This window comes from Sylvia atricapilla, chromosome 20, assembly GCF_009819655.1.
Source record: "Sylvia atricapilla isolate bSylAtr1 chromosome 20, bSylAtr1.pri, whole genome shotgun sequence".
NCBI lineage: Eukaryota > Metazoa > Chordata > Aves > Passeriformes > Sylviidae > Sylvia > Sylvia atricapilla.
In genome coordinates, this window is record NC_089159.1 from 581761 (window position 1) to 606021 (window position 24261).

The 24261-nt window shown below is 61.4% G+C and overlaps 6 protein-coding genes across 8 annotated transcripts in view; 2 read left to right on the forward strand and 4 right to left on the reverse strand.

The window, feature by feature from the left end:
• MTMR4 (myotubularin related protein 4) overlaps positions 1-859 on the reverse strand; it is a 61829-nt gene extending 60970 nt beyond the window's left edge. The window contains exon 1 of the mRNA XM_066333118.1: positions 807-859. The gene's annotated coding sequence lies outside the window, so the exon portion shown is untranslated. The remainder of the gene's footprint in view (positions 1-806) is intronic.
• Positions 860-5241: 4382 nt separating this feature from the next.
• ABHD11 (abhydrolase domain containing 11) lies at positions 5242-8243 on the reverse strand. 3 transcript variants are annotated; one of them, XM_066333124.1, is made up of 6 exons: positions 8141-8243; positions 7209-7344; positions 6937-7110; positions 6328-6498; positions 6041-6222; positions 5242-5759 (listed from the first exon to the last, which is right to left on the reverse strand). In XM_066333124.1, exons 1-6 carry the CDS (start codon positions 8230-8232, stop codon positions 5621-5623), a joined length of 894 nt encoding a protein of 297 aa, XP_066189221.1. In that variant the 5' UTR covers positions 8233-8243; the 3' UTR covers positions 5242-5620. The 3 variants fall into 3 exon arrangements, with proteins under 3 accessions (XP_066189221.1, XP_066189222.1, XP_066189223.1); XM_066333125.1 differs by lacking the exon at positions 8141-8243 and having other exon boundaries at positions 6937-7114; positions 7209-7333; XM_066333126.1 differs by lacking the exons at positions 6937-7110; positions 8141-8243 and having other exon boundaries at positions 7209-7496.
• A 761-nt stretch (positions 8244-9004) lies between these two features.
• On the reverse strand, positions 9005-10134 carry CLDN3 (claudin 3). The gene has a single exon (XM_066333658.1). The coding sequence runs from the start codon at positions 10029-10031 to the stop codon at positions 9387-9389; it is 645 nt and encodes a 214-aa protein (XP_066189755.1). The 5' UTR covers positions 10032-10134; the 3' UTR covers positions 9005-9386.
• A 6936-nt stretch (positions 10135-17070) lies between these two features.
• On the forward strand, positions 17071-17733 carry LOC136370286 (claudin-4-like). Its single transcript, XM_066333659.1, has one exon. The coding sequence runs from the start codon at positions 17089-17091 to the stop codon at positions 17716-17718; it is 630 nt and encodes a 209-aa protein (XP_066189756.1). The 5' UTR covers positions 17071-17088; the 3' UTR covers positions 17719-17733.
• Positions 17734-20373: 2640 nt separating this feature from the next.
• Positions 20374-21181, forward strand: LOC136370287 (claudin-3-like). The gene has a single exon (XM_066333660.1). It carries the CDS (start codon positions 20374-20376, stop codon positions 21016-21018), a length of 645 nt encoding a protein of 214 aa, XP_066189757.1. The 3' UTR covers positions 21019-21181.
• Positions 21182-21540: 359 nt separating this feature from the next.
• Positions 21541-24216, reverse strand: METTL27 (methyltransferase like 27). The gene is made up of 5 exons (XM_066333105.1): positions 24052-24216; positions 23850-23978; positions 23636-23771; positions 23432-23524; positions 21541-22928 (listed from the first exon to the last, which is right to left on the reverse strand). The coding sequence occupies exons 1-5, from the start codon at positions 24214-24216 to the stop codon at positions 22690-22692; spliced, it is 762 nt and encodes a 253-aa protein (XP_066189202.1). The 3' UTR covers positions 21541-22689.
• Between the last annotated feature and the right edge of the window lie 45 nt (positions 24217-24261).

A 24261-nucleotide genomic window follows, 5' to 3' on the forward strand; every position in this document is an offset into this window, starting at 1 on the left:
TTACCAAAATCACCGTCGGGAACCTTACGAGACAGTTAACATAACGTGCCCAGTAACATTCTAGGAACTGCCAATTTAACATGGATTATTTTGAGTTCATCTCACTTCAGTAAATTCAGCAGGAAACCCCAAAGACATCACATCAGCCGCTTTGGGGAAGCCAGTATTTACAATACAGTTAGCTGAGGGGGTTCTAAATAAATCATCATCTCCACACCAAACTTCAGCCACCCGCAGTTGCAAACCGGCAGAGAACCAGCTCCTACCCAACAGGGAGGGGAGGCAGCTGCTCCAAACATAGCCGTGTGTGGTCTCCACGGGGGCACCGGGCAAACCCCACCGCATTCGAAAAAGAACCAGCTCCGGGCCGCGACTCCGGATCTCTGTGGCACAAGAATCTCCCACCCGCCAGGCATTTCCAGGCGGGATCTGCACGGCCCCAGTGCGGGTAGGCAGAAGGAGGAGAGCCGCGCCCGCGGCCTCGGCCCGGGGAAGGGCTCAGGCCCCGCGGCAGGGCCGGCCCCAGCGGGAGCCTCGCGCCCGGTTCCTCGGTCTCACTGCGACCCTGCCTCCGCCCTCCGGCGACACCGCGGAACCTCCGGTGCAGCCCGGCAGGGCCGCCGCCGCCGCCTCTGCGCTGCTGCCACCGGGCGGTGCCGCCTCTCACGGACAGGCCCCGGAGAGGCCGCGCTCACCGGGCGGCGGGGAGAAGGAGCGGAGCCACAGCGGGCGGCGGCCTGAGGAGCGGCGCTGGGTGCCGGGGAGGCGGGAGGGTTGCGGAGGGTCGCGGGCAGCGCCGGCCTCACCTGTCCCGGCGGGTCCCTCCCGGCTCCGGCCGCGCCGCTCCCGCCTCTGCCGCGTGCAGCGCCCGCCCGGCCCCCCCCCACCGGCCCGCGCGCCCCGGCCAATCAACGCCCGGCACCGCCGGCGCCACCGCCCAATCAGCGAAGAGAACGCGTCCCCGCCCAGCACCACCGGCCGCCAGGCCACGCCCACCTACCCTCCCTCCAGGCCTATCCCGTGACACGAGAATGGGCGGTGCCCGGCGCCCAACGGCCAATGAGAAATCACAGCGCGTCCCGCGGCAGCCAATCGACGGCCGCACAGCGCGGCCCCTCAGAAAGGGCGGGCGGGCGGGCGGGCGGCGGGAGAGGGGGAGTGACCGCCCGGTGACAGGGACCCCCCCACTCAGCCCGGCTGGTGCCGGGGGCGGCCCCAGGGGTCCCGGAGCCTGGTGGACCTCGGTCCCAGGCAGCGCCCAGGGGAACAACCCTTGGGCATCGGTGGGGCGGGGCCGCCTCCGGTGCCTTGACCGGGTCAGGATGGCGCGGGGTCGCTGCCTCCGAGCCAGGCCCCGCGGTCTACGGAAGCCACCTGAATGACCAAGGGGTCGTGAGGCCTTCCTAGTTCTATCGCCCCGCTCAGTCTCGGGCAGCTGCTCCTTCTCTCTGCCTGGATATGCCCCTACCATGTGTCTGGAAAGCCACTGCCCCTCGCCTCGTCCCTACGTTTCCCGATCCTTGGCGTTAGTTCTGCCCTTCACATCCTCAGCCTGCCCTCCAGAACATCCCCGCTAGTGTAGTTAGTGGGCAATCTCAGGCTTTCTCACAGCCCAGGTTTTACATTCCAGCATCCTGTGGACTGCATTACAGAATAGTTGAAACTGGAAGGGACCATGGAGATAACTCAGTCCAACCCCCCTGCCAAGGCAGGGTCACCCAGAGCAGGTGACTGGAACACGCCCGGGTGGGTTTGGAATGTCTCCAAGAGAGGGAGACTCCAGGCCCTCCCTGGGCGGCTGTTTCTGTACTCCCAGCTGCCAGCATGAGGTGCAATTGCCCGAGGCAGTGTCTCTCTGCAGCCCCTGGAAATTATGAGCTAAGCTCAGCGCTCGACAGGTCTGGAAGGTTTGAGGGTGTGGACAAAGGGATCTTGGTCCTCGACAGAGGACAACCATTCCTGCCTGGTGCCAGCTGGAAGTGGAGCTGTCCCGGGTCTGCCTCTGAGAGGTGCAGGAGGGAGCTTCCTCCTTGTCCAGCGGATGCTGAATCTGCAAATGCATTGCTTCGGGCGATGTCGCTGGGAAAAATGTGTGGAAAAGGGGGGAGGTGGGTGATGGCAGGAAAAGCCTCTGGGCTGAAAAACGAAGGAGGCAGCAGCACCCTGGGTTCGCAATTGGGCAGGGGGAGTAAGATAGAGAGGTGACGGGGAGGAGACAGCACCTGGAGGGAGTGGTGGGGCAGCTGGAGCTATGGCGTGCGGCATATGGTGCCATCCTGAAGAGAAGCTGCTCCAGAATGTGCAGAAAGTTTGTGGAGCACGTGAGCAACCCACTGATCGCTGGGATGCTGGACAACCTGCTGACCCAAGGGGTTCTGAGACTTGGTGATGTGGAAGAGGTGCAGGATCAATGCAGAATGCACGTGGATAACGTTTGGCTCCTCAAATGTCATCAAGACCAGCCAGATCTTCATTGACAGCCTCAGGATGATGGAGCAGCTGGGTCTGAGCTGACTCAGGTGAGAGATGAAGAGCCATGGTATGCTCCTGGCCAGAGCCTCCAGCGGGATGCTGGAGCAGGGTCCAGCCCTGAGGGCGTGTCCAGGGCTCAAAGGCAAGGGACAGTTGGGTGTCACTGCCCTGAGACCTCCCTGCCTCCCTATGATGACAGAGTTCTCGGGGGTGGCTCCCCCCTGTGGGCCTGAACAGAGGCCCTGCCCTGTAACAGCCCCTCTTGCTGCGGGCGCTTCCCATGTAACTGAGGGCTTTTCTGCTTGCAGGGCCCTCTGCTGTGCCACTGGCCTTTCCTGACACTGAAGTGCCCCCTTTGCCCACGATGGCATCCAGGGCCAGCAGTGGCTCCAGCAGTGCCACCTGATTGAGTACTGTCACATCGGGGACAGAGAAGGAGCCCACATGCTGTGGGCAGAGTAGATGAGAGGAGAGCTGGAGCATAGCCCAGCCACCCTGATGAAAGCAGGCAAGGGCTGAGGGGAGCCAGGGGCCTGCCGACCAAAGAGCCGGGTAGGAGATTACAGAATCACAGAATCAGTTAGTTTGGAAAATACCTTTGAGGTCATTAAGTCCAGCCTTTACTGCGAGGAACCCCACTACCAGGCTACGCGGGTGGTGAAGACACCCACAAACCCCTCCCAGCACCACCAACGCCAGAGCTTCGTCACTGCCTTCCCTGGCGCCTCCCTGGAGGCGGGGCTCCCTTCATCCCCACGGCTCCGCCTGCACTCCTCCTCCTGCCCATTTTACCTCCCTCGCCGGCCACTGCGGAGGAAATTGGCTTGTCCTGCTGGGTCTGGGATGGCTCCAGGCCGTGCTAGCATAGCAGCTGGGAGAACAGGAGATCAGAGGCTCGAAGAAAATATTCACATCATTGTGAATTACATCTTTCCTAGGATGCCCGGTCCCTTTTCCATGCTGTTGATCAGATGGACCAAATAGAATGATCTTGGAGAAGGTGCCCCAGTCTCCTGGTCTGCCACTCAGCATTAAGAACTGCTGCAGAGAGGGACACCAGTGAAGTCACACTTGTCTGTCACCGCAGATACCACATCCTGCAGGTCATCAACAGGCTCTATTTCTACTCAATGCCTGACAGAGCAGTTTTGAAATCATGCCTACAACAGCCACATGGAGATCTTCCTAAAGGTGGGGTTTGTGGTTAATTGCATCTGTGCCGAGGACCAGGCGTCCTGCTTGGAGCAGAGCTCAGGTCAGGACAGGCCATTTTTTGGCAGACCACTTGGAAGCAGGCTGTCAAAAAGCGGTCTGGTTTTTACTGGAGAGTCGACTGGATCTCTGGAACCATCAGCACCCTGACTCTTGACAGGCATAGAGCCCAGTGAGTTGGTGCAGCCCATGGCATCCCTCGTGCCACCAGGCACATACCTGGATGTGCCCCTGGGATGTCTCTTGATTCCCTGTACCCTTTCCATGCAGGAAACAGAGCTTCTCTCATTTCTCCCTGCTGTTTCTCTCATCCCAGGTCCGAAAATGCTTCCCTATGCTCCCTCAGCAGATGCCATCACAAGAATGGATACAAAGTTCTGGAAACTCTACCTCTTCTCAAGCCACTGATCTCCTGCCATGGTGAAACTCTTCACCTGGCACCTTGTCGCTGCCTTTTGTCTGTGCCCCAAACCTAGTACCTGGCCAGCAGGAAGGAGTGGTGAGAAATCCCCCACTGATCCTGGGCTCCAGAGCTCACGGCTCAGTCCAAAGGTTTTGTGTGCTGACAGCTGGGACCAGACCCCACCCCCAGCTGGCTGGTGGCACCCAAGGAGCTCGTTTCAGTAACTTATGACTCTGGAGTTTACTGGTCTGATGTTCTTCTCAGGAAAAAAATACACAGAGAGCAAGTGTTTGAATTTGAGGGTGATATAGCAGAAAACTCAAGGCCAATGCAGCCGGGCTCGTGAGAGAAGGGAAGAGAAAGGGATAGGGAAGGAGAAAGGGGAAGGGGAAGGGGAAAGGAAGGGGAAGGGAAGGAGAAGGGACAAGAACAGCTCTGCAGAAACACAGCACATCTCCAAAGCACTCCCTGGTGCCCACTCTGCTTGGCAACTACAGCTAGACCTGGAAAAAAACATCCTCGGTCTTCTGCCCTCCCTCCCTTTTGGGGTCTCCAAACAACCCCAAACTAAGCAAACTCATCCCAGGGAGCAGCAGACACCTGGCTCTGGAGCAGCAAAAGCAGAGATGGTCAGTGTCTCTCTCTATTGTCCACACACAGAGCATGCCCCAGTTGTAACAGAGATGATCTGTCACCCCCATAGTCACTTCTGCCCTGTCCTTGCCTTTACCAGTTGTCCAATAAAGCGATTTTTGCAGCAGACACCCTACTCCTCTGCCTCCAGCCCATGGTGGGTGAACATAATGCTGCCTCGGGAGGATGCAGAGCAGGTGGGAGGGGAGAAATTGTCAGGAACTCAGAAACGAAGCAACACCTGCCTTTGGGACAGCCTGAGCAGACACCCTCCTTGCTGAGGAGGCAGATTCCCCTACTCCCCAATCCTCACACTGCTCCAGGCATAGAGCAAGGATGCATTTCCCCTGGGAGCCAAGAAAGATCCTCAAACCTGTGTCTCATGTGCACTTCTCCCACAGATTGTCACATTAGGGCCCAGTCCAGGTGTCACCTCCCACCAGCATCCCTGCTGTCAATGGAGAACCACCTCCTATGCCCCGCACACATGCCCTGCTCTCCATGGTGACATCCAACCCCTGTTCTGCCTTGGCATGGATTCAGCTTTATTGCACCATCTGCAAAGTCACAGACAGATCCATGGAAGGGTCTGGCAGCAGGAAAACAAGAGGGCTCTCCTGCCCCCTTTGTGTGCCTGACACCCACCTGCAGGCAGGACAGTGTCCTGAGCCAGTGCCACCCCATGTCCCTGCAAGGTGGCAGGAGATCTCAGCAGGATGCAGGTGCCTCTCTGCTCTGGCTGCAGGAGAACCAGGATGGAAGAAGGTCTTGCAGGCAGGATGAGACTGCAGTGAGGGTAGCCAGGCCCAGCTGAGCCCACCCTCAGAGCCCGAGCCCTGTGTCACTGCCCAGAGCTCCTCAGGACCCACACGGTCGTTGCAGAAACTCTGGTCCCCAGTGCTACAGCTGTGGCAGGAAATTGAGGACAGCGGTGATGAATTCTTCAAATTTATCCTGATGGACTATATGGCCTGCACCTTTAATGTACTGGATTTCTGCCTTGGGGAAGAGGCGTTGGATCTCTGGGTAGTCTCTAGAGCTGCAGAACAAGGGAAGATGCCATGATTATAGGTCCCTCCTGGTGTCTTCTCTCACCGTCCCCAAGCAGAGTGTGATCTCAAGTATGACTCCTTCCCTGCTGGGAAAGCCCAGGGAGCCCCCAGCTTGCCCCTTGCTCCAGTCTGTCAATGTCACCGGCTGCTGGAGGAACAGCCCTTGCTCAGGACCTTCCCCCTCCCAGGGGCTCCTCCCACCTTCAGCAGCTGCAAAGAGCACAAAAGGTCAAACCACAGACCTGGAACCACTTCTCTCCAGTCTCACCTGATATAGGGTGAGTTGGACCCTCCCAAGAAGAGTGCAGGACCAGGATATGGCTTGTGGAAGACAGGGAAGTTCATGAGATCTGCCAGGTGCCGGGAAATGGCCTCCAGGTTCACTCGCCACACATAGCGGCCCTCCACCTCCACCAGGTTGGTGAGGAGGAACTGTCTCAGCTGTGGGAGCTGCCATGGAAGGGGATCATGCACTCTTCAGTAGGAGCAGCAAAGCAGGATGTCCTGGCACCCTCCATCCTCCCATCCTCCCCCATCTCCCACAGGATTTCCTACCTTGACCACAGGCTGCAGTTGGTCATCTGCCAGCTGGCGTGCTGCTGAACGGGACAGGCCCACCGGGACTTTCACCTCCTTCATGGCCGAGATGTAGCCAGAGAATTCAGACACGGGGGCGGTTGAGCCAGGACCAATGTCTACAGAGATGAGGCGCTCCACCAGGTCTGGCTGGAGACATAAGCAGGGCAAATCAGATACCGGGATCTTCCAAGATCTCCCCAGTGGGAGTAGGCAAAGGGCTCCACTCCCAGTCAGATTCCCTGGAGGCTCTTAGCTCCCTCCTGTCTCAGCAGAGACCTCTATGTGCCACTCCCAGAGTCCTTGTGCTCGGCACAGATCTCCAAGCTTCCTCACAATTGGTGCTGGAGGGACAGGGCAGAGCATGGGCTGGTGGGCATAGATTTGCCCCTGCTCCCATAGCCTGGCTTACAGCTCTGTGTGGGACAGCACCCACCCTGATACAGACAAAGTCCCTGACACAGACAAGTGGAGCTGGGGGCAAGGCTGGCACCACTGAACAGTCTCAGAAGGTGCCATCCCCTTCCTGCAGCTCCCCCTGGAGCTTCCTGAGCCTGTGTCCCCACTCCCACCCTCATGCCTGCTGACCCGTTGCAAGGCCAACGTCATGGCTGTCTTGCCCCCCATGCTGTGTCCCACGAGGATGCACTTGGTAATGCCCAGGCGGCTCAGGAGGTGCTGCACGTCCAGGCTCATGGCTTCATATGTCATCACGGGGCTGTGGGGGCTGCTGCCGTGGTTTCGGGCATCCACTGTCAGCACCTGCCTGGGCAGGGGCAGCGTGTCACCGCAGGCAATGCCCACCATGACCCCAGACCCCTCCCTGTGTGCTGCACCTCCCCCCACCCCCTGGGTCTCACCTTGCCACTACCATGGCGCACCAGTGTCTTGGCCACTGTCTGGAAATTGCCATGGCTGCCAAAGAGCCCGTGGAGCAGGACGAGGGGTGGCCGATCCCTGTGACCCTCCACCTCCACATGGGCCAGGGGCACTGCACTGTAGGGAGACAGGCATGGGGTATGGCCAGAGGTGCAGGAAGGAAGTGAGCCCTGCCCCTCTGCCCAGCCCTGGTGAGGCACATTTGGAGTGCTGTGTCTGGTCCTGGGCTCCTCAAAAAAAGTAGACATGTAGCTCCTGGAGCGGGGCCAGCCCAGGTTGTGAGGATGAGGAGGGAGCATCTCCATGGCCAGGAAAGGCCGAGGGAGCTGGGGCTGTCCAGCCTGGAGAGGAGCCCCAGCTGAGAGGGGCCCTCAGCCCTGGGTGTCCCTGTGTGCAGGGACGGGCAGAGCAGGGCCCAGGCTCCGCTCCAGGGCCCAGCAGTGGCACCAGAGCAACGGGCAGGGACTGAGCCCAGCAATTCCCCCTGCACAGGAGGCACAACTTCTGCCCTGGGCAGTGCCCAGCCCTCAACAGGCTGCCCAGGGAGGGGCTGGAGCCTCCTCAGCGGGGATATTCCAGAGCCCTCTGGACACAGTCCTGTGCCCTGTGCTCTGGGATGGCCCTGCCTGAGCAGGGAGGTGACACCAGTGACCCTCTGTGGTCCCTTCCAGCCTGGCCCAGCCTGGGGTTCTGTGAGGGCGTTGCCAGGGCTCGCCGGCGGAAGGGGGAGTGACTACAGGGGGAGAGGACACACCCTCCCACCGCCTGTGTCGAGCACCACGGCGCAAGGGACACGGCTTGCGGGAGGCGTGGCCAGCCCCCTCATAACGGCCACGCCCCTGCTCGCGAGATCCACCCCCCCGGGATCTCTCCCGCCGCTCCCGCCCCGCCCCAGGCGCGGCCGGGCCCTTACGTGGCCACGGAGCGGGCGGCGGCGGTGGGCTGCAGGAGGGAGCGCGGGAGGGGCGGCGGGACGGGGGCGCGTCGCAGTCGGCGAAGTATCATGGCGGCGGCGGCGGCGGCGCGAGGGCCGTGACGCGACGTGCGCGGGCGGCCCCGCCCCGGCCCCGCCCCAGCGGCGGCGGGCGCCCCCCCGCGGCAGGCCGGCGGCAGCGCACGCACGGGCAGGGTCACGGCGGGGCCAGTCTCGCTGCTGCCCCCGCGGGCACCGGAGCGGGCGGCGGGGCAGGGGGGTTTGGGTGTGGGGGAAGTGAGTCGGCCGGGGCGGCTCCCTGCGGCCAGCGGGGGTTCCGCAGCGCCTTTCTGCCCGCTGCCGCCCGCAGGCACAGCGGGACCGGCCGGCTCAGCCCCGCACTCGCCGTCCCCGGCCGCGCTTCCCCCGGGACCGGCCCCGCGCTCCTGCGGCGGCTCTTGCCCCTTTGTCCCTGGCCGCTGGAGCGTGGCGGCGGACGGGAGGGAGCGGCCGAGCAGGGCAGCCTCGCCCCAGCGCGGCTCTCGGGCGGGGGAAGTGCCTTGCGGCCCCGCCGGTGGCCTCAGACTTTGGACTGCAGGCAGGGAGTGTCCCTGCGGCATCCAGCGGCTCCTCCGCTGCTTTCGGCCCCAACCGTTCCCGGAGAGCTGTCCCTGGAATGCAGTGGGACAACGGGTCCCCACCCCGAGCAGGGACGCCCGGCGCGGGAGGGAGAGGGGCTGCGACTTGAGCCCTCTGTACCGCTCGGGTGCTGCCGTAGCAGGGTGTGCCTCGAGGGGCTGGACTGAAGTGTTCCCCCTCCCTGTGCCCACCTTGATTGTACCGCACATCCCAAGGACACTCGGGTACCAAAACAGGACACGTTTATTGACAAATGTAACCGGTACAGACCACGCGTAACAGGGACAGACGGTGCCGGCCCAGCAGCGATTGGGGAACACGGCAGGGGGGCACCGTCCCCATCCCGTCCTCATCCTGCCCTATCGTCGTGGCAGGACCTCGCCGGGCGCTGCTTCTCCCGCCGACCCGAAACTGCCTCGTGTTTAACCGAAACTGTCTCTATTTACACAGCCCGGCCCTGACCCCGCGGCCGTCCCCGTCCCCTCCTTCGCGCCCCCCCCCCCCGCCCCGCCCCGGCGCTGCTGCCCCCGGGCCCCACGGAGAGCGATTAGGGTCCCGGGGTGGGTGGGTGGGGATATCGAGGGGTGCCGGGGGACCCTGGGGGAGCTCAGACATAGTTCCTCTTGTCGTAGCTGGTGACCGCAGAGCGTGGGGCGGAGTAGGCCACCTTGCCTGTGGGGTACCTGTCGTCTTTGGGGGGGCAGGAGCAGCAGAGCAAGCCCCCCCCCAGCAGCAGGAGTGCAGAGGCTGCCCAGCCCACGTAGAGTGAGGTGCCCAGCTCCCGCTTCTGCGATTCGATCACCAGCGGGTTGTAGAAATCCCGGATGATGGTGTTGGCCGACCAGCAGACAGGGATGAGAGTCATGACACCAGAGAGGAGGAAGATGACACCGGAGACAATGGTGATCTTGGCTTTGGTGCTCTCGTCCTCCACGCAGCGGGTGCACTGGGCGCCTACGATGGCCACCATTAAGCCCAGGACGGCCAAAATGATGGACACCACCAGCAGGGCGCGGGCAGCTTGCAGGTCCTGCGGCAGTGCCAACATGGAGTCGTAGACCTTGCACTGCATCTGCCCCGTGCTCTGGACCACGCAGCTCATCCACAGCCCTTCCCAGAGGATCTGGGCCGTCACGATGTTGTTGCCGATGAAGGCCGACACCTTCCACATGGGCAATGCGCAGCAGATAATGCTGCACAACCAACCCAGCACGGACAAGGCCACACCGCCGATCTCCAGCCCCATCGACATGGTGGATGGTTCAGTGACGTACTCCAGGCGATGGCAGAGAAGAACCCACGGACCAAGACCGTCGCCACCACCAGCCGCTCACAGTCGGGGGATCGGCTTACACCTGTGCGCAGTGCTATTTATATGGGCTGGCCCCGGGGTGGGGTTTCAGTGCTGGCTGCTGGCTGCTGGACGCTCCTCTCTGCTCCTCCGTCACCGTCACCTGCGTCCCACACCCTCCCCTTTGTTTGCAGAGATGGCGCCGGGTAACCAGAGAAGGGCGGGAGGAGGAGAAATGCCACCTGCCAAGCCATCCCCTGGTTTCGGCCCATGGGTATTGGGAAGTACTACTATCATGCTCATTCCTACGAAATGCCTTCTGTGGACCTGGAAATCCCAAGGGTTCACCTTTCCCATGTGGAGGTGCTGGCAGGTCAGGGTTTGTTGATTTCTGTACTGTTGTCAGTGCTCACGTTTGACTGGGGTTCAGTGAGCGTTGGGCACTTTTACATCACCGTGCAAAGTGCAACCCCTTCGCCATGCTGTGAGGTTTGTGTCACCATTCCACAGGACCTGTGGGTGCTCCTGGCCCAGCAGGAACCCCTCCAGCCTGGCCCCTCCTGCTCCCACCCTGCTGGGCCGGGAGCACTGTCAGAGATCCTCTGACTGGCTGATAACTATCTTTACTCATCCTGCACAAGTCTTGTGACCTTGAAGGAAGCAGATAATGCACGTAATCACCCTGGCGGCATCACCCTGACAACCTGAGCTGGCACCTGGCAAAGGGAAAAATATCCCAAGGCATGAGCAATCCCTTTAGACCTGGCAGGATCAGCCCCATGGCTGTGGGGTGCATGTTTTCCCCCCTAGCCTTGCATGCTGTGGGTAGTGCCAGTGCTTCCAGTCCCCCTCCCCCAGGAATGTGGTTGCTGGACACAGGCTTGCTCCTACCTGTTCCCTGCCTGCTCCAAAAATCTCCTCTACAACTTATTAACTACTCAAGAGCGCAGTGGGATGCTGGCAGCTGGTGCTGTGCAGCTAGGATGGAGGGGGGGGAGCGCTGCAACTGCCCGGCTGTACCCCACAGTACCCTCACACCCCACAGCCAGAGGGGTCAGAATTGGGTGCCCCCACAGTATCCCGACAGCTAACAGCCAAGGGGGTTGTATTTGGGTGCCCCACAGTGCCCTGATACCTGATATCTGGTCACCTTCGATTGCCCTGCAGCATTCTGAACCCCCATAGCCAGTGGGGTCACCCCACAGCACCCTTATACCCCGTATATGGCTGGGTCAGCTGTTGTCACCCCATGTCACCCCAGCAGCCCGTATCCACCCAGCTTGACCTCCAGCCCCCTGCAGCACCCCATGTGTGACCTCCACCACGCTGTGACACCCCAATACCCCCATATACAGCCTCTGCCAACCCATGGCATCCTCAAAATACCCTATACTTGGCTAGGTGAACTTCTGCCACCGCACTGTACAGTGATCACCCCCCTCTCCCCCCGAGGGCACCCAAAATCCCCACAGCACACTGGGGAGTACCCAGGCGTGACCATGCTGGGGGAAGCCCGTGCTAGCAGCCCCCAGGTTCTGTGCCCTTGTTGCTGGGGGTGCTGGGGGCCCTGGCCCTCGGGGGCACCTCAGGGTGGGTGTCCACAGTCCAGTGCTGTCACAGTGACAGCGGGCACAGAGCCAGGCTCGCTGGGCTGCCAGCAGTGAACAGAGGTGGGGCCGGGCTGCTGAGGGCCCCCACGTGTGCCGGCAGGGGAGTGCCCGCGGCCCCGGGGTGCGGGAGTGCACAGGTGAACACACACACGCAGGTACACAGGCGCACACAAACACAAACCACACACACACACACAGGTACACACACATTTATTAACACATACACGGGTACACAAACCACACACACACACAGGTACACACACATTTATTAACACACACACAGGTACACAAACCACACACACACACAGAGGCACACACACAGAGGTACGCAGGCACACACAAACACACACAAACCACACACACAGGTACAGGCACACATACACACAAACACTCACCCCCTCTGCCGGCAGCAACGCCCCGGCATGCAGCCGCAAACACAAACACACGGACACGTAGACACGTGGACAGACACAGGGACATACAGTGACAGACTCGGACACACAGACTCACAGAGACATACAGACACACATACAGACATGCAGCCAGACACACCCATGGACAGATAGACTGACACACACACAGAGACTCACAAACAGATTCACAGACACAGACGGACCCATAGATACTCAGCGAGACTGACAGAGGCAGAGGTGAACAGGAACATTCTAGTGGTACAGGTGAGCACATACACACCCTCCCTGAGTGCACACATGGCTGCAAGGCGGGGGCAGGGGCCCCTGGCAGGGCTCTGCGGCAGGACGGGACCACGTCAGAGCTTTAGAGTGTGGGAATATCCCAAGCAGGGCTTTGGAGCAGGGTTATACCCCAGACAGGGCTCTGGGGAAGGGGGATGGCACCCCAGACAGAGCTGTGGGGCACAGGAGTAGGGGCAGGGTTATACCCCCAGGTCTGTGGAACAATGGGAATACTCAATACCAAGGCATGGCACAGGGGAGACAACCCACACAGGAGTGGGAGGTAGGAGGGAGGGATAACGTCGATAGGGATATGGGACAGGGAGGATACTCGAAGAAGGGTTGTGGGGCAGGGAAAGACTGGGATACTCGAGGCAGTTGTATGGGGTAGGAGCTACTAGGGCAGAGCTGAGGTGGGACGGGGCAATGAAACACCTCAGCCCCCGACCCTGCAATCAGAGCCCTACACGCGGCGTCCTCACTTTGTCATCCCAAATTGCCCAAAGTACAGGCTGTGTCCAGTGTCGTGCCGGCCTGGGGCAGCTGCCACCGCCTGACTCACGACGGACGAAGGGGCAAATCACCGGGGTTTCGGGGTGCCAGCCACCCCCGGCAGGACACATTCTTGTGGTGAGCAAACCAGCTCACTGGTGTTTACTGAGGAGCTGAGCAGGGTCAGCGTCCCTAGGGGATTCCTGGGAGCACCCTCATCCCGACTGCTGCATTTCCCTCCCCGGTGGAGTCCCTCTGCACTCCTGCACAGCTGGGGAGGGATAAGGAGCATCCAAGTCCCTCGGGATGGGGACAAAGTGTGGTGGCTGCAGGAACACAGTGGTGACACGGGGGCAGGTGTGCCAAACATTTGTCAAACAAATGTCACACCCAAAGGTCACGGGAGCATCACTGGTTTGGGGCCCCAAAGGAAGGACACCTGCACTGACAGGGGGAACACCTACTGCAGCATCCCCCATCCAGGCACCCGGCAGCACCCCGGGGGTGCGCTGAAACCGCCTGGGGCGCCGCGGGGCCGCGTCCCACTCACGTGTACGGCGGGTTTGGGGTGTTCCCCGCCGCTGCGGTCGGGAGCGCCGGCGCGTTCCCCCCCCGGGGGAGTGGGGCCGGGGCGGTAAATGCCGCCTCGGCTGCTTATATTTCAGGCGCGGGGCTGCTGGCTCTGCCCCGGCCAGGGCACACAGGCAGCCCATTGTTGGAGCCCCTTCGGCGCGGCGGGAGCAGGTGAGGCGGCTCCGAGCATCAATGGCAGCTCTGTCTGCCGGCGGGGCGGGGGCTGCGGCACACGGGGGCTGGGGAAGGCGTGGGACGTGGACCAGCGGGATGTGGCTAGGGGCTGCTGGTTCGCTGGGGGATGCTGGGCCATGACTGGGGCGTACCCACCCCGACAGCTCTGATCGGCTTCCCCAGGGCTTTGCCGTGGCATCCCGCTTCCTCCGAGCGTCGCCGCCGGGGCCACCCCCATTGCACCGCCCGTGACCCCCTTTCTGATTCATTATCTCCACCATCCCTACGCCAACCACCTTGGCAGTGCTTAGGGCTGTCTTTCCCTTTGGGAGCCACTTGTTGCTCAGAAACTGGTTAGAATTTTGACTTTCAGAGCGACTTCAGGCCGAAGGTGCCTTCTCTCCCCGCAGGGATTCTGCAGGTCCTGGCGCGCGGCTCCCCTGCCGATAAGACTTTGCTTTCCCATAGCGAGAAACAACCTGACTGTGCATATTTGAGTCGGTCGGAGGGGGTTGTGTTGGGCAAGGGTGTTTTTTAGGAACATTCAGTCTCTGGCCTGTCAGTAACTAATCCTTGGCCTCCGGCGGGGAGAGGCTGCCCCACTCCTCACAGGCTGAGCGGGAGGGCTGTTGGCTGTGCCTCGCGTGGCATATGCGAAGCCAGAGATCTCGGTGGATCATCATTTGCTGGCAAGTCGCACCTGCGTTTTCAGGACCTTGAGGCAGCCGGGTTGGTGGGTCCATGTGTGGGTCCTGGGGGATGGGGAGTGCTTGGCTCAGTGGTGTGGGGTATGTGAAGTGGGACTGTCACCTGTCCTGGGTGGGGATATCCCCAAGCCCTTTTTGGCAGGACATTCATGCCCCAAGCCCTGTCTCTGTGGGGTGTCCCCTGCCCTCAGCCAGGTCAGGGTGATACAGCCTCTACTGCGCACTCAGCAGTGCCTGGCATTGTGGTGGCACTATGCTTAATGTCACCTCCCTGCCTGGGAGGTGACATTAAACACAGTGTGGGAATGGCCTCACTGCCCAGCTGAGGGGCTGCAGGGTGTCCCCATGCTGGTGAACCCAGGACAAGTGTCAGAAGGTGTTTCCTGATAGAGGTGCCAGGACAGGAGCTCTGCCCTCACCTACCCTCTTAGTGCAGTGTAACAGGGATGTGAACCCAAGCTCCTGCATGTCCTTCAAATCCCACTGGATTTGAGGCAGGGCATCCACACCTGTCTGTGTGCTGGGATATGTGCTTGGTGGTGAAGGCTCAGGATGGCTTGAGTGTTGAGCTGCCTGTTTTGGGCTGCAGGAACTTCCTGCTGGGTAAGTGGGCTTTGGTCCCACTAGGACATGTGCCTGTGTCATGGCTCCTTTCAGGTGGCTCTGGGGAAAATCTGGGACTGGGGTCCTGCAGATGCACTGGGAATGAGCACTGGGACAGGGCTGTGGGGCTGGTGTCCATGTGGGGCTGGTGTCCATGGAGTGGTTGTCCTGGATGGCATGTCCTGAGGCAGTTGGTGGTCCCTCCTGTGCTGCACCACCATCCTTGGGCTCTGAGGGCTTTGGGGTCAGCTGCTGCTCCTCTGCACCGAGCCGGTGTCTGTTTGTCCTGCTGTCTGGCAGTGCTGGGGACATGGGGCTGGCAGTGATGTCCAGGTGGGTGTATCACTGGGGAATGTGGGGAAGGGCACAGGGGCTGCCCCTGTGTGGCAGCTGCCAGGTGGAATATATGTCACGTTCCAGCACTAATTACAGTAATTGGCTGTCAGAGACTGTGCTGGCGCCTGCTCTGCCTCTGAGGGGGAGTATGAGGAGCTCAAGCTTTGATGCTCCGTGTGCAGGGGAGTCCCTATCCCCGTCTTGCCATTTGTCCCCAGCCCAGAGACATGTCCCCACGTGCCTGTGGGGACACGGCCCCTGTGAGCCACCCACACACAGGGGCATGTGCCTCTCTCCAGCCCCAAATAATGTGGTGGTTACAGCAGCCAGCTGGGACGTGAAAGCCTCAGGCAGAGTCTGGCCCCAGCAGAGATGCTCTGGAGCCTTGTAGATTAAAGGGAGCCCTTGACCACAAGGCTCTGGCCGCAGGGTGGGCCCACTGGTATGTGAGCAATGCGGGTGTTCCAGCAGGACAGAGGGACGGAGCCTGGGCAGCTCCTCCAGTACAAGTCAGGCAGGCAGGACCCTGACCATCTCCTTAGGCTGGAGTCTGCTGTGAGACATGGGTGACCCCAGGCATCCTCCTGGCACTGCAGTACATGGGCCACCAGGCTTGTCCCACTACACTTGGACATGATGCCCAGGAACATCTTGGCAGGAGTAACAGCTCCAGAGGCCACCACACCAAGCAAGAAGCACAAATGGTTGGATTGTGATAGTAACCCCAGTACTCGGGAAAACGAAGATTATCTCAGTGCCTCTTATCTTTTCCAGAGGCCCAGGATTAAGCTGGGGTGATGAAACAGGGCAATGTCTGTCTGTCTGTCTGTGCCATCTGTCTGGTGTTGTGCTGCACCTGTGCAGGGACTTGGAGGGAGCAGGGTCCTATGTGGAAGTCATGGATTAAAGGAGGACAGGTGAGCATCAGTATGGCATCAGTGTTGGCACTGGTGTTAGCATCAGCACTAGGATCAGTGGGTATGGCACTGGGACAGCTTGAGGCCACATCTGCCCCTGACAGCCCCCATCCAGCCAACCCCACCACACAGGCAGTGGGATGTGGGCTGGGGCTGAGGGTGGCTGTGTGAATCCTGGCTTGGCACTGGAGCACAGTGGGCTGGGTTTGGGGTCTGGCCCTCTGTTGCCCCAGGCAGTCTCCGTGGGGAACTGGCAGCCACTCCAACCAGTTTGTGCGTCTGGGCAGGGACACCTGCTGCCCGAGGCCTAACAGTGGTCTGGGGAGTGCTGATATGGATGCCAGGGAGCAAACAAGAGCCACTTTGTGTCCTGCCGGGCATGGAGCCCAGCCACCAGAGGGGACAGTGTGCTGCTCCCCTGGCATGGGGCCATGGGGGACTAGAGGCTGGGCTGATGTTGCAGCAGTCACTATGAGCTGGAGGGAAACTGAGGCATGAAGACATGAAGGGACCCCATCCAAGTGATGGAGCAGAGGATTCTAGCAGTGACAGCAGATATCCCAGTCCCTGGATGCTGGCTTTTCCCCTTTAGCATCCTGGCTGAGCCCCATGCACATGGGCATGTCCTGCCTGCCTGCAACAATGGGATGCACTCTTGCACCTGGGTGGCCTGATTCCAGTCCCCTGCATCCTCCTCCGTGGGAGCAACTGGGATATTAAGTGTCATTGCTGCAGGAAGAAATACAAGTGGAAGAATCCTGGGAAACTGGTTCTACCCCTCCGTCTGGTGCCAGCGGCAGGCCGGCGGCTGTGGCGGTGCTCCTCCCTCGGCAAAGGCATATAATGCCTGCCATGGTCCCGGCAGCCCGCACTGCAGAGCGGGACAAGGGCAGGAGAGCAGGCAGCGAGCGATGGCCTCTATGGGGATGCAGGTGCTGGGCATTGCCCTTTCTGTCATCGGCTGGCTGGCCTCCATTCTCTGCTGCGCGCTGCCCATGTGGCGGGAGACAGCCTTCATCGGGAACAACATCGTGGTGGCGCAGATCGTCTGGGAAGGGCTGTGGATGAGCTGCGTAGTGCAGAGCACGGGGCAGATGCAGTGCAAGGTCTACGACTCGCTTCTGGCCCTGCCGCAGGACCTGCAAGCCGCCCGTGCCATGGTGGTGGTGGCCATCGTCCTGGCCATCCTGGGCACCCTACTGGCCGTCACCGGCGGCAAGTGCACCAACTGTGTGGAGGATGACACCGCCAAAGCCAAGGTCATGATCCTCTCTGGCATTATCTTCATCGTTGCCAGCATCCTCATCCTCATCCCTATCTCTTGGTCAGCCAACAGCATCATCCAGGACTTCTACAACCCGCTGGTCTCTGACTCGCAGAAGCGGGACCTGGGCTCGTCCCTCTACGTGGGCTGGGCGGCCTCGGCGCTCCTGCTGCTGGGTGGGGGGATCCTGTGCTGCACCTGCCCTCCCCGTGGAGAGAAGCCCTACTCCGCCAAGTTCACGGCTGCTCGCTCGCTGCCAGCCAGCAACTACGTGTAGGAGCCGCCGCGCCTGTCTGGAGCCCCCGGCAGCTCCAGGGAGAGGGGACCTCCCGGGACACGCAACCTCCCCGACTGGGCTGGGACTGGCCGGGCGCAGGGGCGGTGTGAGGGAGGGCAGACAGAGCCGCCTTTGTTCCACAGGGATTGAAGCCGGTTCTTTAATCTCGGTTGAAACAGGGGACAAGGAGATTCTGTCCTGGCTGCCCGCGGTGGGGGTCCTGCTTCCCCCGGAGCATCCGGCTGAGGCATCTTCTCCGAGACATCACCTGATCTCCTCCTCGGGCATTTCCTGGCTCCCGGTATCGGGGTGTGCCATGCGGTGACACAGCTCCCAAGAGCCCGTCCCACGGGTGACACAGGGCTCTCTTTCCCCGCGTGAAGCTCTCCGGGCCGTGTCTGTCCCTCGGGGTGGGTGGCGGTGTCGGTGCTGGTAGGGACAGCGAACCTGTCCCACGTGGTCACAGGGACGTGGTGTCTCTGCAAACCCCAGCAGGGTCTGGAGGGGTGACAGGAGCTCTCACCTGCCTGTTCCCTAAATTTTGACTTTGACCTACTTTAAGGGCTCGGAGCGACCGTACAGAGTGTGATTTCTCGCGGCGGCTCCCCAGGGCGGGGGATCATTATCCTGGGAGTGGGAAGGCAGCGGCCGGGCTGGGAAAACCGGTCGGGGAGGCGGGACCGGAGCGGGGCTATGCCCCTGCATGGTGGAGTGCGACTCCCGGACCCGACCCCATCCATCGCCCCAGACTGGGGTGCCCGGGGGCCGTGAGTGGGTTCTCACGGTACCCCTGGCTGTGCTGCCGTCCCTCTCCGTGTTCAGCCTTCCCGCATTAAACGGCAGCTGCTCAGACCCCTCTGTGCCTCGTGTTCTTTACCCTCTCCAGCACCCGCCTCGATGGTGGGACAGCCCGGTGCTCCGGTGCCCTGGGACTCCCGTCTCCCTGGGAGATCGGCACTGGGGCTGTGCCACGCCTGACCGGCCGCGATCTTCCCACTGGAGCAGGACGAAGGCGGCGGGCGCCGGCCGGGGCGGGTCGGGGCTCGCTGGCCCCGGGGCCACCCCACGGGCCCGGCTGGGAGCGTCCTGCGGCCCGCGTGGGCAGCGCCGGCAGGTTTGCCTATCTCGCTTCCGGCAGGGCAAGTGCTCTTCTGGCTTGGGAACATCCTTCTTTCCTACCTCGGGGTTTGTGGGGATGAGGGGTATCTCTGCCTGGCTCTGAGTGTCTCATCTGGATCTGAGGGCTGGAGGGCTCCTTCACTGGGCACCGTAATAATGGAAAATATGCCTGTAACTCTGTGGTGTCGGTGGCCAGGTGGGAACGTGAGCACAATGCTCTCTCGAGCATCCCTGGAGCCACCACTTGTCCCCCTGCAGGCAGTCATACTGTTCTCATGGGTGTCTCATGTGGCCCAGGTCCCGCTGGCTGGGGAAGGGTGCCTGGGATGGCTCCCACCATCCCAGCCCCTGCTTGCATGAAGCAGGAGAAAAGGGGCTGAGATTTTGGCCCAAATGGTCTTTCATGGCTCAGGGGATGCAAAGTCCCAGTGCTGGGTGTCCATCAGGCTTCTGAGGGATAAAAGGTGCTGGGTAAGGAGTGGGGATACAACAGGAGAGACTGGAGAAAGTGAAACTGGGACAGGGGAAATGATGGTGAAACCTATGGCAAGAGGCTCAGGGTGTGCCAGGCACAATCGATACCTGCCGAGTTCAGGGTCATAAAACCCTGCTGGTCCCAGCTGCCAAGTGTAGCACAGACACCCATGGGTGAACTCTGCTCTATGAGGAGCTGAGCTGGATTTGGGCTGAGCCAGAGCCACAGTAGTCACATGTGACCATGGTGGAGCTGCCAGGGTGCCCAGCATGTGTCCCTGTATCAACCACCCTTCTTCGCAGGGACACCACTTGTGGGGACCCCGTAGCCCCTCACAGGGGTTTGTTTGCCCTCTTGGAGCTGTTCCTGGGGCTGCTCTAGGATCGTATCACAGGTGGCCCTGAGCCCCAGACCTGGGATCATGGCAGAGCTGAGCTCTGACCCATTTCCATTTTCTCCTGGAGGGGGACCCTGGGTCCAAAGGACACTGTAGCATGACTATGAGGGTGAAGCCAAACCAGGAGCAGCCACTGCTGAGCGGTGTGGGGGGCTGTCTTCCTTGCCTGTGCCCCTGGCACCAGGCTCGTCCCCAGGGAGACTGAGCACTCGTGGTGGAGTGGGAGGTGGGGTGGGCACTGAGGGATGGCCACCAGGGCAGGACTTGAGGTGAATGTGGGGGGGTTTGCACTCTGGAGCACTGTGGGATGTGGGACAGACAGCAAGCTCCCTGTCCTGGTCCCCAAAAGCCCTGACATTTGTCATGCCCTGGGAAGGGGTGTTGGCAGAGGCTGAGCTGTGCTGTGGGGACAGTGTAGGGGCCAGTGTGACACATGGGGGCTCCTGCACTTTGGCCTGCTTGGGGCCTGGGTCCCACATGTGTCCCTGTCCTGTTCTGCAGCACCACCCCACGCTACTCATGTCCCCATGTCACTCATGTCCCCATGCTGTCCTGCAGCCATTCCCACCCTGGTGGGGAGCAGAACATACCAGATGAAGCCCATGCTGTCCCTGGCTGAGGGCTGTTCCTGTGACACCCGTGCCTGTTCCCACAGGAGCTGTCGATGGCGATGATGACAATGCAGATGGGAGGACTGATGATGGCCGCACTGGGCTGGCTGGGCTCCATCCTCACCTGTGCTCTGCCCATGTGGAAGGTGACAGCCTTCATCGGCTCCAACATCGTGGTGGCCCAGGTCTTCTGGGAAGGGCTGTGGATGAACTGCGTCTACGAGAGCACGGGGCAGATGCAGTGCAAGGCCTACGACTCCCTGCTGGAGCTCACCTCGGACCTGCAAGCTGCTCGTGCCCTGGTGGTCACCTCCATCTTTGCGGCCTTCTTTGCCTTCTTCATCGCCCTCTCGGGAGCTGACTGCACCCGCTGTGTGGATGACAATGGCACCAAGACCAGGATCTCTGCAGTGGCAGGTGTCATCTTCATCATGGCCAGCATCATGCTGCTCATCCCCGTCTCCTGGTCTGCCAACAGCATTGTCAGCAACTTCTACAACCCTATGGTGCCTGAGGCCCTCAAGAGAGAGCTGGGGGCTGCCCTCTACATTGGCTGGGCCTCCAGCGCCCTGCAGCTCTTTGGTGGGTGTGTCCTGTGCTGCTCGGGATCCCAGTCCCAGCAGGACCCCTACCCCAAGAAGTACAGGGCAGTGAAAACCTGTGGCCCAATGGGCTACGCCATGAAGGACTATGTGTGAGCCACTGTACCCAAGTGCTAGCCCAAGGCAGAGCACCACTGTCCCTGTCCTGCACCCCTGTGCCACCCCCCGCCCCTGCACTGCTTCCTCCTGCCCATCCCCATGTGCTGACCCTCAGCACCGTCCTCATATGTGCCCCTCCCCAGGGCAGGGACTATAAACATCCTGGTGCCACCAAGGCTGCCTAGGCTCATTTTGAACAGCGCGGTGTGGGGAGGATGGTGGTTCGTCCTGGGGGTGCTGTGCCCTGCCAGGAGCTGTGTTCCAGCACCTGGAACATCCCCATCTTCCCAGGGGATCAGCAGTAGTCAGCCACAGTGCTCCTGGCAGTTCCCTGCAGCAGGAAACTGAGGCAGGGAGAGGATGCTGAGAGCTAAGAGAGGCACAGGGGGACACCAGGATCTGAGCCCCCATGGGCTGGGAGGGGACCCCAGAGAAAGGCTGAATCCCCCCTCCCAGGCTCCTGGCCACCCACCCTGGAGGGTGCACATTCCCATTACTTTGGGAAAAACACAACAGGCAGACAGCAGGGACAGGGTTTTATTGAACAGGCAAGTGCAGGGCTGGGGACAGCCACAACTCCCAGCTGCCCAGGGGACAGTGTTGGAGACAAATGGGAAGATTGCTACAGTACTGATAGGCACAGGGACCTCAAAACATGGGAGACAAAGCAGAAGGGTGACAAGAGCCATGGGGAGGGCGAGTGTGGAAGATGTGGGATGCCCTGGGTGACAGACAGGGACAGACACAGCCATTGTCTCACACTGAGGAACAGCTCCTGAGGGGAAGGATGCAACCTGTTCCCCAGGAACACGGGAACAGGATGAGCAGGAACAGGTCTGGGGGACGGGGAAAATGAAATAAAACCCAAATATTCCAGCAAGAGATTTGGGTAAAAATCTTCCCAAGGGAGCAGTGGAGGAAGAATTGTGGAGGCCGCCCAGCAAGGGGCTGGGAGAACAGGCTGGGCAGGCAGTGCTGGGTGGCTCCTGGGTGGAGAGCATCCACCAGCTCCCCAAATCCCTTCCAAACTCATTTCCCCACCCAGACCATTAACTAGAAAGCTGTGGGAAAATGAGATTCAAGCAGCTGTTGTGGGACAAAAGGCAGATATGGCACTTAGAAAGCTTCTCCAGCTGGGAGCCACCTTGGCATTGCTGCTTTGACTCTGGATGTAAAGGCTCTTGCACCTCAGGGCTGGGTGAATCTATAGGGATTATGAGGATGGGAGGCCACAGGACACAGCAATGGGGACCAACCTCCAACAGTCTCCAGGTAAAGACTCTGGGGGTGGGAAATGAAGAAGGATCCAGATTTTGACCACGAGTGCTGAGGTGGGCGAGGTGGGGAGAAGACATCCCAGACTGGACACGCCTTGGAACAGCCATGTGGGTCTGTGAGATATCATGGTGAGTGTTGGGGTCAATACCTGAAAGTCAGAGCTAATGGTGGTGCCCAGGAGACCCTGGTGTATCCAGGAGACTCTTCCCATGCTGAGGAGCAGACAAGGGCACCAAGCTCAGACCTCAGTGAGAAGGAATCAAGGAAGGGAATGAGGAAATTCCCCCAAAATATTGCCACCCCCAGTAGCTTCCCTGCATCAGGAGGGGGTCACTGGGCTCAGTTCTATAAAGGGTCAAGTGCTCACCCGCCCCAGAGCCATGCTAGCTCTCAGCCCTCCTCGAGCTGGGGGACAGGGCATTTCTGGTAGATGTAGACCACCCCGGAGATGTAGCCGGTGCCCTGGGTGCTCTCCTCCTCGGTGGTGGCTCTCTCCCAGTACTCCACCTCCTGGGCCAGCAGCTTCTGCCAGGCTCCGCTCCGCTCCAGCTGCCCCAGCGCCGCCTCCAGTTCCGCCTTGTACCGCAGGTTCGAGGGGTTGCTCCTCGTCGTCAGGCACAGGAAGCCACCTGCGGGACAGGACACAGGTAACACTGACACAGGGTGTCCCCTCTGGGGACGGCATCCCCCGGAAAGGGTGGGGACACGGAGAGGCACTGAGAGCCTGCCAGGAGTGAGCAGGCAGGGGACAGACAGGGCAGGGAACGGGCACAGACAGGGCACGGACAGTGCATGGCAGTGGGCGGGGGATAGACAGGACAGCGGGCAGAGATGGGCAGCACCAGGGGCCAGCGGGCAGGGCATGGGCAGGGAATGGGCGGGATGTCACGCCCGAGCACAGGCTGTCACACACCAGCACTGTTACTGCACCTCCTACCTTGTCCCGCTGCCCAGAGTTGGCAGCGGGCAGGGTCAGGGACCCCGTGCCATCGCTCGCCCCTGGCAGCAGGGACAAGGCCAGGTCCCAGCTGTGCCACGTGGTCCAGCATTCATCGGGGAATCCACATCCACCGGAGCTCGGTGTCCCATCCCAGCACCCCGGGGGTAAACGACCCTCCCCCCCCCCCCTTACCCGGCTTAGTGACCCGCAGCAACTCCGGCAGCACCGTGCTCGGCACCTGCCCCTCGCCCAGGGCCCCCACCACCGTCACGGCGTCGTAGTGCTCTGCGAGGACACGGGGCGTCACCGGGGGAACTCCGCCCCGTGCCGGCCCGTCATCTGCGGGACACGTGGGTGTCACCGAGGGGTCCCCGAGGGTCCGCCCTGTCCCGTTACCTGCGGGCGCGGGCAGCGGCTCCCTGCCCAAGACGCAGAGCCGCAGCTCCTGGTAGAGCCCGGTGCTCCGTGCCCGCTCCAGCATCCCCGCGCTGCCGTCCACGCCGTGCAGGCAGCGGAACCCGCGCCGGTGGAGCTGCGGGGACAGAGGCAGCGTCATCCTCGCCCCGTCCCGTTATCCCCGGCCCTCCCTGCCCCGCCGGCCTTCCGGTACCTCCCATGCTACGAGCCCGGTGCCACAGGCCACGTCGAGCAGCCGAGCTCCCGCACGCGGCGCGGGGAAGGCGAAGGCGAGCGAGGCGGCGGCGAGATGCGGTGCCCGGTACTCCAGAGCCGCCACATCCTGCGGGGACACGGCGGTCAGCGGGGACAGCCGCGGTCCGCCGACGGTCCCGTCCCCGCTGTGTCCCCGGTACCTGCTCGTAGCGGGCGGCCCAGACATCGTAGAGCCGCAGCCTTTCGGGCAGCGTGGAGCCCCGATGGACCGCGGCCACCCGTTCCCGGACCGCCGCCGGCAACCCCATCCCGATACCGCCCGTTATCGCCCGGGCCAATTGAGCGGCACCGCGCCCCGCCCCCATTGCTCCGAGGGCTCCGCCCCGGGCACGCCCCCAAAGCCCATTGGC